A 12494-nucleotide genomic window follows, 5' to 3' on the forward strand; every position below is an offset into this window, starting at 1 on the left:
GAAAACAAGTGATGTTGCTAACCATCATAAGGACAGGCAGATAGCACCTTCTGTTATCAACCTCTCTCAAAGATTATTGTCACTTGCTGAACTTCCCACTTCCAATCACAGCCCATTTTCTGTGTTAAGATAACTTTCTCTATGTTGTCAGAAAACTAATGGGTTGTTCACTCACGAATGCTAGTAATAAATCTCAGCTGCTAAGTGAGGAGGCTTTCATATTTCCTGCCCAGTGAAAAGATATATCAAAAAATAAAACCCAAAACAAAACATAAAACAAATTGAAGGTAGGTACACCACATACCTGCCCAGTGCTGATTTCTTGTTGCTAAACAGAGTGGGCTGAGCAGCCATACAGTTAAGAATTTAACTGTATCATCACAAAGATACCATGGATTCATGCTAACAATCTGACAGCAGTGACTCTGCTAACTAGTTTTATTTCTGTCGGTGATAAGAGAGTAATTAAGGAGCTTTTCCTTAATTCCTTGTCTTCCCCAGTGGAAATAAAAAAAAAAACAAAAAAACCCCACGTCTACTGCAATTGTTTAAGTTCAAAGTTTAGGATCCAAATGAACACTTCCCCTAGTAGGATTATATACCACATCACTTCAAAGAAGTTCCTTCCTGTCGAACATTTGGAGGATGACTCCCACTCTAGACACTGGGAGTGTATTAAGGTCAAACATTCAAACAACTGGTTAGGAGCTGTCCTTAATCCCATAATATATGGGATCAATTAATTAAAAACATACCAAGAGGTCTTATTTGTGTAATGCAAAAAACCATTGCTCACAGGCTGCTTAGTTTATGTAGTACATGCTTATTTTGTATATCACAGAAAGAACCGTGAACAAAAATTACCCTTGGATCCCTTTGCTATGAATATATGAAAGTGCTATGCTATGAAATAAAGAAGTTCATCTTTTTAAGAATAAATGATATGGAAACATTAATAGAAAATTATTGAGATAACACAATCAATATCACAGCTTGTATCTTGTTTGTTTATTAGAAAATTTTACAAACTGAACTATATTGACAAAGTAGCTCTCCAATAAAGTTATTCCTCTTTTAGCCAGCCTGGATTTTATCAGAAAGTTTATGAGGGCAGGTGCTGAGGGATTGTCTTCATCATTTGCTGTAGACAATTGCTCCATTCCCAAATTGTTGACTTGAACCCATGTTTTTGTTAATAGTGCAGCCTGCAGATCACAGCAAGACTGTGTAAATACTTTATCCTACAGAAGACTTTGTAAGCTCCAGAGCCAGATCCGTACTGCCTAAAGGTAGAGATGACTTTTGGATGAAAGCAATCTAGAAGTTTAGACATTGATTGTTTAACTCCTTTAATAACCTGTCTTCTTCAGGGACAGGTACACAAGAGCAATTATTTCTATGCATCGCTTTTTTTGTAAGATGACTTTCACTGTGTTGATCTAGAAACCAGAAGAGGAAATGGGTACAAACCCCAGTGGACTACAAACATAGTTTATGTAGTGGCTAACAAGTTAAAAATAAAGAAACACTATCTAACTTTTTTTTTTTGTTTTTAAGAGTTTAGTAGCAGCATAGAAGAAAGTTTTGTCTTGAAAGGCTTCTAGTTCATTTTGCCTTAAATATTTATACACATCCAAGGTGACGAGATAAACTACCTGGATCTTGCTGTAGCAGGCATCCAGAAGAAATAACTGCAAATAAGTTCAAGCCATTCATATGCTCAGTTCAGATAATTGAGCTTGTGGTTTTAATAATCTTCACTACACTCATGATGTTTACTAGGAATTAAGAACATCTGTTGCCCACAGGGGAAAGAAAGGCCTGAGATGGAAATTCAAACTAAAATGGGCATATGAAACACTAGGTTACAGAAGCAGCCCACAGCTTCAACTTCAAAGCAAATCTCACAACTTGAAGGGCTTAAATTAATCTTATCTATGACCTTCTTTAAATTCCTTGATTAGAACCAAGGTTTGTCATCTTTTAAATGCTATTTATCTAGCTAAATTAATGTCAAGTACAGTAACAGGATAAAACCTCATCAGTTTCTAAGAGCAAATCCAGAGAGGTATACATTTTTCATGATGGAAGTTGGATACAGAAGCTAAGAAAAAATATTGACACTTTTTTATTCATTACCAGAAGCAAACAGCTAGCTGTATATTCTGATAATGCAGTGATGTGCACTTAAATAAAAAGAATAGAAAACTTCAAGTAGGGATAGTATTTGTGAAATATCTCATGAAGGAACACTCTTTGTTCCTTGAACTAAAGTTTCAGAAATAATGAGCCATTTTTTTTTTTCTTCTTAGGCTTGTTACTCTAGGTTGAGTCTGCCCTAAATTCCAATTTTGTCCATGAACTTAAAACAATGTGTTGTAGATGTTGTGTGCTCCTTATGAAGATCACTAGTAGCTTCTGAAAGTGAGATACTGTGCCACACCACAAACTCTCAACACTACATTGACATCACATGTACTGTAGACTCACACCAAATAGTAAGTTCACCTGCAAGTCCAGAATCTCAACGCTGCCCAGAAGAAACCCTGGCTTTGCATTCCTTATGGATTAAATGCCTCGAGTGCCCTTCTGAAAGGTGTTTCCAGAGGGGGAAAAATAAGAAAAGCAAACTGTTGGGTTAGATATTAGTTGTTACTGCTGGTGTAAATCAAGACTAAATACACTGTTGAACGCCATAGTAAAATTTAATTTTACACTTTCCACTCCACTCCTCCCTCTCTTTCCTAAATCAAGTAAGCAGAGGTCTCTGAGTAGGTCCAAATGCTCATTTTCTATGCTGCCCATGCTAGCAGTTATTTTTCCCTCCTGTCTCGAGTGTGCGAGCCTGTTACCATATTTATGATGAGAAAACATATGATCAGCCTCAACTAGGGAGCTACAAATACGCTTCTTGGAAAATGAAGGGTAGCCTGCATTGTACCTTACAAAAGAGTTCAAACATTACCTTTTGTTCTTCTTGACATTTTAAAAGAAAAACAAAAGAAACAAAAACAGTGACAAAAAAATACACCACACTGAAAAACCCTCAACTCCCTGAAGTCATTCCAGTATCCTTTTCAAAATGACAGCTGCATGAGCAAGAGGAAGTTAATAAAGATTCCTGTGAGCCAAACAGGCAATGCCCTATAAACCAAACAGGAACAGAAATGCTGTCGTTAGGTTTCACCAGCTACAAGCTATTATCCAACCTTGTGATGCTATTGATTTGCTTGCACTATATCAAACTTTAATCACCATAAACCATTGCCTAACACAGCTCTTCCACTAGCAAGTGTTCTTAGTATATAACTTGGATTGTTTTGGACAGCCCTGGAAATCTTTAAGCTTATATGAGATGAAACTGATAGATACATGTAGGCTCCATAAAACCCTTCATAAAGAACAATTTGTGTAAAATTGGTAGGGCAACCTACTTTCAAAATATTGTATTTAGCAGTTTCAAAATTGGTGCTGAAACATTTTAAGAATAAGAATTCCTTTTTATGGTATCATTAGAATTGTTGGAAGTAAGCTTCAAGGAAGAATAATGCAACTGACTTTAACTCCTCACTAACTGGTGAAGTCCTGGCTGACCTTGTATAAAAATATTTAAGTAATAAAAAACACCTAAATAATTAGTAGTGCTCTACTAACTTTTTTTTTCCCTACCCTTCTCGTGAAGATGGAAAGCCTGATTTGACTCACTGCTTCAGCTATAAGGTCCTATAATATGAATTCACACAATTATTAGTTAGAAGTCAAGCATCTCCTCCTGAAAGCAAGCGAACAGCTTGCTTTCATGGCTCTTAATAGTCTACTGCTGTTGAATTTCATCTCCCAGGAAAACAAATTGAATTTAATAATTTAATGGGTAATGTTATAACAAAGAACAGTCCAGCAAACCAAGAGTTAAACCTAGAAAGTTCTACTAAACAGATAATAAAGTTCATTAATAACACTATTTGATAGAACAAGTTCTCAGCTACAAAACACTCTTTTTCAAAATAGTCACCACCATTGGCTGCACATTTTCACCAGCAATGAACAAGAGCCTGAATGCTGCAGTCATAAAAAACTGCAACAGTGGAGATGACTCACTGTTTCATAGCTGGTACAACAGCATTATTGCTAGGAGAATATTGCCCATACAATCCATCTTTCATCAGCCTGAACAGACAGAAGTGAGAAGATACCAAAACCAGACAATATGGTAGAGCAGCATTTTAGGATAGCCCAGCCAAGACTGGCAGTGTGCTCCATGGTCTTCAAAGTGGTAAGGCGTATACTCCAGACTAACATTTTATTGCCACCAAAAAGATCCCACATATTTGTCAAAGAACTACCTACTTCAGTCAAGAGCAACAAAGAAACCCTTACTCCTCTCATGAGCTTGGCTGCTAGTGATTTAGGAGGACAGAGTTCACTGTAAGAAGCAAAGTCTTTCAAAAGTATAGCCCAATACCCATCAAGTTAGTAGCTCCCTAATAACCATTTTTCAGCTCTGTTAAAGAACAGAGAATAGTATAGCTAGAGAGAAAGGATGTTACTAAGCTGCTACATATTCTTCAAAATTATGCTAGTACAGAGAAGTTTGTAACGCCACATAATACCAAACAAATCACTGAACTGCATTTGTCTTCAAGAAATAAAGCATTTTTCATAGTTCTTACTCTCTGAAAGGGCAAATGGCAACAAACATTACTATTTTCTTAAAAGTCTATTCAGTGAGCATCCAGCTTTCAATCATGACGTTTTATTCTCCCTGTGGTAGAACTGAGCTATTTCAGTATCACCCATGAAGCCTTGAATTTATTGCTTGCGACTTAGTAGGTCTCCTCACAAACACATAATACTAAATACATATATGGAACACATACCTTCCATGAATAAACATGGTGTTAGATTATACCTTCTCTATATGTCTTTCTCCTGTTTTTCTTTGGCACAACTAGTTCTAGCTAGCTGAAAGCAGTACTGGTCAGTAGCAGATACTCTGAAGCACTTGTTTGGCTTTGTTCTTTGAAATGAAAACCTTGTGTATACTATTAGTAAAGATGAACTGAAATTTACTTTTCATCACTCTCAACTTTTGACAAAATACCAGAAACACATTTTAAATGTGCTGGATTGCTCTAATGAGCTACTAAATTACAGCACGTGCTCTTCTCTACCGTCTAGCCAGATATTTGCTGTGCCATCACAAAGTTCACCCAAACTCCTCAAGCCTGTACGACATAACTGCTTCCTCTGAGACTTCAGCTGATGAACTGTTACCCTTGCTTCTCTTAGAGGGACAACACAGAAGCCTAGTGGCATCAATGAGATTGCTTACCTCAACGAGCTTGTTGGCATGCTCACGGAAGACCTGCGCGTACTCCTTCACTTCTTTCTCATTACCGCTTTTGGCAGCCTCGATGAGAACCAGCAATGGCACATTGGTCTCCAGGAACGAATCTGATATATGATCCATTACTGCCTTCCGGAGCTGTGATTAAAAAAATAAAATTAAAATAATAATAATAATAAAAAAAAAACAGAACAGTAAATAAAAGGAGAATTATCAATATACAGTCCCACTGCATTCATTGTCTGTTATATTCAAGCAATGATGTGTAACATCTCACAGCACTGTGAAGGAGTTTAGACTTCTTTCCTTCCTTCCTCCAAGTTATACATTTGCAGCAAGAATACAGATATCCAGCTGCTAAGGGGCTGAGTTTCTTGCTGACTCATGCCTCTAACCCCAGTGGACTGAGTGGCTCTGTGTGGGACAATGATGATTTCTCACATAATACACTGAAAATTGATGAGAATTGAAAGCTGCACATTATTAAAAAAAAAAAAAAAAAAAAAAAAAAAAAAGGTTCAGCTCACTTCAGTCAAATATGGTTTAAGGAGCTTAACTTCAAGTAACTATTAAAAATATTAGTCTGAATGTATCTAAGCCTCCTCTAATTCCTGCACTGAATACTATTCTGAGTATTTCTTTTAGCATGTACCTTGTACTTCATACTCTTCCAAATACCTCCAGTAGGTAAAAAGAGAAAACCTTTCTAAGGACTTTCCAGGCAGGATTAGTAAGCATGCTACAATTTATTACAAAGGAAAAAACTCCGTTCAAGTTTTCACGGATTAAACACCTGTTATTTCACAAACATCTGTTTGAAACAATATTATTGTAAGAATTATGTCACTGATGACTTCTCTACTTTGCTAATAACTACTAATTAATGTCAAACTTCACTAAAATTTGAAGGACAGACAGAAAGGTGAAATCTTAAATAATTCTTCCTGAAAATTTAATTGCTCTATAGGAGTATGGATCAGAAACATTTTTAGCATATTTTATGTTGCTATTGGGTTGTTAGGAGTGAAAAAGAAAACCAATATGAGTTCAGAGACAACAAACTGGGAGCCATTTGCCCTGAAGCTCTGGTTAGCCACAAGCCTGCTTCAATCATTCATTTTTAGTTAGATGAATGTTCAGGCAAGGTAAATTTTTCTATTTCACAGTCCAGACTAGAAAGCTCTTGCTAGACAAGGTATCACCTAAACACCACATCATTATTAGGCATAATAAATACATGATTTGAGATACATTTAGAGTGTGACAGCAGCACTTGACAGCTCTATTTCAATAAAGAAAAATCTAAGCTGGAATATTTCCATTCAATTCTATAGTGGTACACTAAAAACAAGCAGCAAATCAAGTTCTTAGCATCTATGTGCTTGCATGTGGTTTTCCTTTTACATAAATTACAGTTAAAGCAACCAGTGCATTAAGAACAGCAATCCTTAATTCCCATGAAAAGTTAATTCGTCTGAGATTACACCTGGAAAATATTTTTCCACCTATAAAATGATTAAAGTCACTCAGAATGGCTAAGACAGAAATATACATAAAGAAAAAGGAGGGAAAAAAAAGAATGAAAAGTCTGAATTCATATGAGAGGCTTGCCAACAGCTAGGAAGCTGTATTGTGGTGGCCACTACCTATGACACTGTCATCATCTACTCTCTTCTATTTAACAGATGGAGGGGAGAAAAAGAAGAGATAGCAAGTGAATACTATTATATTGATACCTATTTCAGACTGTCCTTCAGGTGTATTGGTCTATTTGCTTAGCATCTAATACAATGAGGTCCTGATTTATGAAGTTTTCACAGGTATCATACCAATACAAATATAAATAATAATATTTCTCTAAACATAAAAAAGTATTGCAAAAAAAAATATATATATAAACAAACACACACTAAAATGTTAAATTTCAGGAAATAAACAAAAAGCATAGCACTATGAAACTTTAGCTGCATATGGATTATATATTTCAAATCACTACGTATGTCTGTTCCTCTCTACAAGAACTTCATCTATAGCCTATGTGTGTGAAGAGATATTGCCAGAAAGGGTAACTCTCAAGTTCCCTTAATCACCCACTGCAGATGTCCATCTTCCGACACATACTGAGAAAACCCACTCCTGAATGACATGCCTCACTTTCAGACATTTAGTTAGAATTGTGAAGTCCAGCATATTGAAATAAGACAGACTGTAGTTTGAAATAATACAGACTGTAGTATTTCCGAAGGAACACATAATGTTAAACAAAACAAAACAAAACAAAACAAACAAAAAACAAACAAACAAAAAAACTCCAGGTGGTCTCCATCTAATTTCCAGGGAAAAACCTTACAGGATATCTCTTCGCTCTAACTGAATACAAGATCCAATAAAACACACTGTTCAGTACACTGTCTGAAAAATTCCTTAAAATCTTAAATGAACACTAATACTTTTTTTTTCCTGTTTATTCCTTACAGAATGATATTTCAAAGGCTTAAGAACAATGACCAAACAACTCATTTTTTATTCAAGATTAATATGGTATTATAGATCTGATCATCCATTGGCACCAACAATGGGATCAAGTGCATCTTCAGCAAGTCTGCATATGACTTCAAGCTATGTGGTGTGGTTGACACATCTTAGGGACAAGATGTTTTCTACAGAGACCTAGACAGGCTCCAGCAGTAGACCCAGGAAAACCACGAGGTTAAACAAAGCCAAGTGCAAGGTGTCACACCTGGATCATGATAACCCCTGCTATCAGTATAAGCTGGGGGATGTAAGGATGGAGCACAGCCCTGCCAAAAAAGATTTGGGGTTACTGATGGATGAGAAGCTGAACATGAGCCAGAAGTGTGCACCTGCAGATCAGAAAGCCAACTGTATCCTGGGCTGCATCAAAAGATGCATGACCAGCAGGGCAAGGGAGGTGATCTTGCCCCTCTGTTCCACGCTGGTGAGACCTCACTTGGAGTACTGCATCCACATATGGAGTCCTCACTAAAGGAGAGATATGGACCTGTTATAGTGCATCCAAAGGAGGGCCACAAAAATGCTCCAAGGGATGGAAGAACTCACCTGCGAGGACAGGCTGAGAGAGCTGGGGCTGTTCAGCCTCAGGAAGAGAAGGCTCTAAGAAGACCTGATGGAAATGGGGGTTGGGGGGGAGGGCTGTAGGAGATTTAGATTGCATATAAGGAAGAAGTTTCTTCACTTCAGGATGGTGAAGCACTGGAAGAGGTTGCCCAGAGATGCAGTAGATGCCTCATCATTGTAGACTTGCAAAGTCAGGTGGGATGTGGCTCTGAGCACCCTGATGCAGCTGTAAATGTCCCTGTTCATTGCAGGGGAGTTGGACTAGATGGTCTTTAAAGGTCCTTTCAACTCAAACAATTCTATGATTCTATAATTATAAGAATGCACCTCATGGAACCCTACAAAAAGTCTCAGGATGTTTATTTACATGTGTATTCACACATCCTATTTTCATCAGTATTAAAATCACATGTTAGAAGACAGTAAAAGAAAAACAAAATAAGAGCATCAGCTAAGCAACAATTTGGGGCTTTCCACTGCAAATATGCAGCAGCATAATATTTGAATTTGTATGTGTATGTGGCTTTCTGCAGATAGTTTGAGCAGTTAAAAAAAAAATCCTCAATTCTGACCGTCACAGATTTGATAAATAAATGAATGCTATTTTCATACTCTGTTATTCATAGAAGTCAGTAGCACATTCCTAACCTCTCTCGTAAACAGGCACAACCATCTTCTAAAGAAATTATATTCTGAGTTTTAGGATACCCTCACATCAAAGTTGGAAGGTATACTTAATGGTTTTTATATACACAGGAGAACACAAATTTTGCTATCCATCACTTCAGGCTATAAAGAATGACTTGACAAAATCATTTATTAGATGTGACAGGAGTATGAACACAAGACATTCATCCAATTGCTCAAATGGATACATGACAAGGTAATATTAATAGCACAAGACAAGACATTTAAAAGTATTAGCTCAGCATTACCAGTCTATTTGATTCAATTAAGGCTATTCATCAAGGTAAATAACTACTGGAAAACTAATCTTATATGTTCCTCAGTACACTGCAACCAAGTCCAGCTAAAGTGATGGCTTATGCATCGAGAAATTTTATGGTTTCATACAACTGACATCAGCTCAGAAGGGAATGAGAAAATTCTGTGACCTGAATTTAAATGGTCATAAAACATGCAGTGAAAAAGGTCAAGTTTTACTCTAAAAACAGCATGAGATCTCGTGCACACCGGTAAATTAAACAATGTCTCTGCTATTCCTTAGTTTTTCCCGTATTCTAATGTTAATATTGTGACACACAGTATTACTCATATGGCAATGATTAACTTTTATTCTCTAACTGAATTTTTCAAGTTAGAGGTGGCTTCAAAATGAAGACAGTTTCTACTACACTAAACTCTAGTTGTTGGAGAAAAGACTTAAAGGCCCACTTACTTCATTTTGTCTTGGAGAAAACTTAATTAACATAGAGTTGAAAGAATAGTGAACTGGCTATATGAGCACAAAAACATAAAAAGGGAAGCATTAAGACCTGCAAATACTTTTAAAAGTATGAATGGTGAAGACAGATTTTATGTCTTTCCAGTTCAGTTGATTCAGTCAGTTTATGGTGCACAGAGTTAGTTGCTGTTTTTGATGCATCGCATTCTACTGTTCTAAGCACTATTTAGGGCTTTTTTATCATCATCAATTCACAGCTATAATTGAGCTCAAAGAGGTTAACCTGCCCACTGAAATGATGTTTTCCATGGCTATATAACAATTTTAGAACCAAAATATCTCAATATTACATACAGTCTGGTAGAGAATTAAATGTCTAATCCTGACATGGAAAGGGAACATCATAACAGGAGATTAATGACTCCAACATATTATTTAACTTCATAAAGACTGGCAGTATAAAGCTATCTGCAAGTTAAGTTAACCAAAGAGCACCTTATTCGCCACTGCAGCCTGGAATGTCTTTGACACAGGTCCCTCATAACATCCTTCTCCCAAATTGGAAATACATGGATTTGACAGTCAGAGTGTTCAACAGACAAGGAACCAGTTGCAAGACCATACCCAGAGAATGGTGGTCAATGGCTCAGTGTCTGGATGGAGATTGGTCAGTACTGGGACCAGTGCTTTTAAATATTTTCATCAATGACATTGACAGTAGGGTTGAGCACACCCTCAGCAAGTTTGTGGACAACACTAAGCAGTGTGGCACAGTCAACATGCCTGAGGGATGGGATGCCAATCCAGGGAGACCTAGACAGGCTTGAACTGTGGGCCCAGGAGAACTTCATGAGGGTCAATAAGTGCACATCCAAGATTTTCACCTGGGTTGCAGCAAACCCCACTGTCAATACAAGCTGGAGGATGAAAGGATAGAGCTCAGCTCTGCCAAAAAGGACTTGGGAATACTGGTGGATGGCAGCTGGACATGAACCAGAAATGTGCCCTCACAGCCCAGGCAACCATAAGGCAACCATATCCTGGGCTGCATCAAAAGAGGCATGACCAGCAGGGTGAGGGAGGTGAGACCTCACCTGGAGTACTGCATCCAGATGTGGAGTCCTCAGTATAGGACAGATGTGGACCTACTGGAGAACTAGTGGAGGCCCACAGAAATGATCCAAGGGATTGAATACCTCTCCTGCAAGGAGAGGCTGAGAGCTGCAGCTTTTCAGCCTGGAGAAGAGAAGGCACTGGAGAGACCTGAGAATGGCCTTTCAGTATGTAAGGAGAGGTTACAAAAGAGATAATGGCAGTCTTCAGCAGAGTTTTCTGTGGCAGGACAAGGGGAAATGGTTTAAAAGAGAAGGAAGGGATATTTAGATAGGATATAAGGAGGAAGGTTTTTGACAGTATGGGTGATGAGTCACCAGAACAGGTTGCCCAGAGAGGTGGTGGATGCCTTGTCCCTGGAGACATTCAAGGCTAAGTTGGATCAGTATCTGAGAACCCTGACTGAGCTGTAGGTGTCCTAGTTCATTGCAGGGGAGTTGGATTAGATGACCTTTAAGGATCTCTTCCAACTCAAACGAACTCAGCTCCAAACAGTTCACAGCCACAAAGCATTACCACCTAGATATTAATTTAATTGAAAGAGATCAAAATAAAACCTCTCCTTCAGTTGAACTCCATCTTTTCCAGTATTCATTGAAACTCAGAAATGGAGAATAAGACAGTGGCCATTAGAAGCTGTTGCTATAGTACTATAATGTCTCAGTCAATTCTACATACAGCAACCCATGAAGACATGAACCAAAGAATAGCAACCTGGAGGGTAGTGGATATTCATTCCATTAAATCTATCTTCACAGACTAAACAGTAAAAAGGATTAACATTCAAAGCACATATCTCACAAGAACATCTAAGTTACAGATTTCTGGAATATAATACATAAAAGTATTTTAAGATTTGAGTCTGAGAAAAAAAAACACAAAGTATAAAGATTGATTCTACTACTTTATGTATTTTTCTATTTCTCTTCAAAAGAGTCTTTCTTAGTCATGTAAAGCGTGGGGATTAATTTACTGAGAAAAAGCAACTTCCAATAACAAGCTTTAACCAGAAATTTGAAAGGGACCAAGACAAAAAAAAAAAAAAATATATATATATATTCCTAGTCACTGTCCATTACAAAGGAATTCTCAATATACTACATAGCCAGAACCACGGTACCTTAAACTACTTAAATAGTTAATCCACACTGATTTTTTGATTTTTTTTTTTTTTTGCTTTATTCATTTTATATGCATATGCTATAGAACGCTTCAAAAGTTTATCAATTTTAGTGGCTTAAAAATTTTAACATCTATTAACAAATGATGATTGCTGGACAAGAAGGAACCTTGTACTTGCTAACAGCATTAGAATAGTTAGACAGAAGTACAAAAGTTCTTCTGAGCATGAGGGAATCTTTTCCCTCCTCACCCATTTTATGAGCATTATCAGGCCTATGTCTTATTTTATATCTGGATAAAACAGTAAAACCCTTAAGCTGACTGAAAGGTTTGTGCAGTATCAAATATTTATAATTTATAAAAATAAAGAATGAGACAAGGCAAGCACCAGTGAAATCAAAATAGCCC

At 37.2% G+C, this 12494-nt stretch overlaps 1 protein-coding gene across 7 annotated transcripts in view; it reads right to left on the minus strand.

The window, feature by feature from the left end:
* The window catches only part of CTNNA2 (catenin alpha 2), a 454729-nt gene that overhangs the window by 86667 nt on the left and 355568 nt on the right, over positions 1 to 12494 (minus strand). For all 7 annotated transcript variants that reach the window (NM_205136.2, NM_001396955.1, XM_040698739.2 and 4 more), the window contains one exon: positions 5333 to 5485. In NM_205136.2, the coding sequence (NP_990467.2) occupies positions 5333 to 5485 (153 nt within the window). The remainder of the gene's footprint in view (positions 1 to 5332; positions 5486 to 12494) is intronic.

This window comes from Gallus gallus, chromosome 4, assembly GCF_016699485.2.
Source record: "Gallus gallus isolate bGalGal1 chromosome 4, bGalGal1.mat.broiler.GRCg7b, whole genome shotgun sequence".
In the NCBI taxonomy this organism is placed as follows: Eukaryota; Metazoa; Chordata; class Aves; order Galliformes; family Phasianidae; genus Gallus; species Gallus gallus.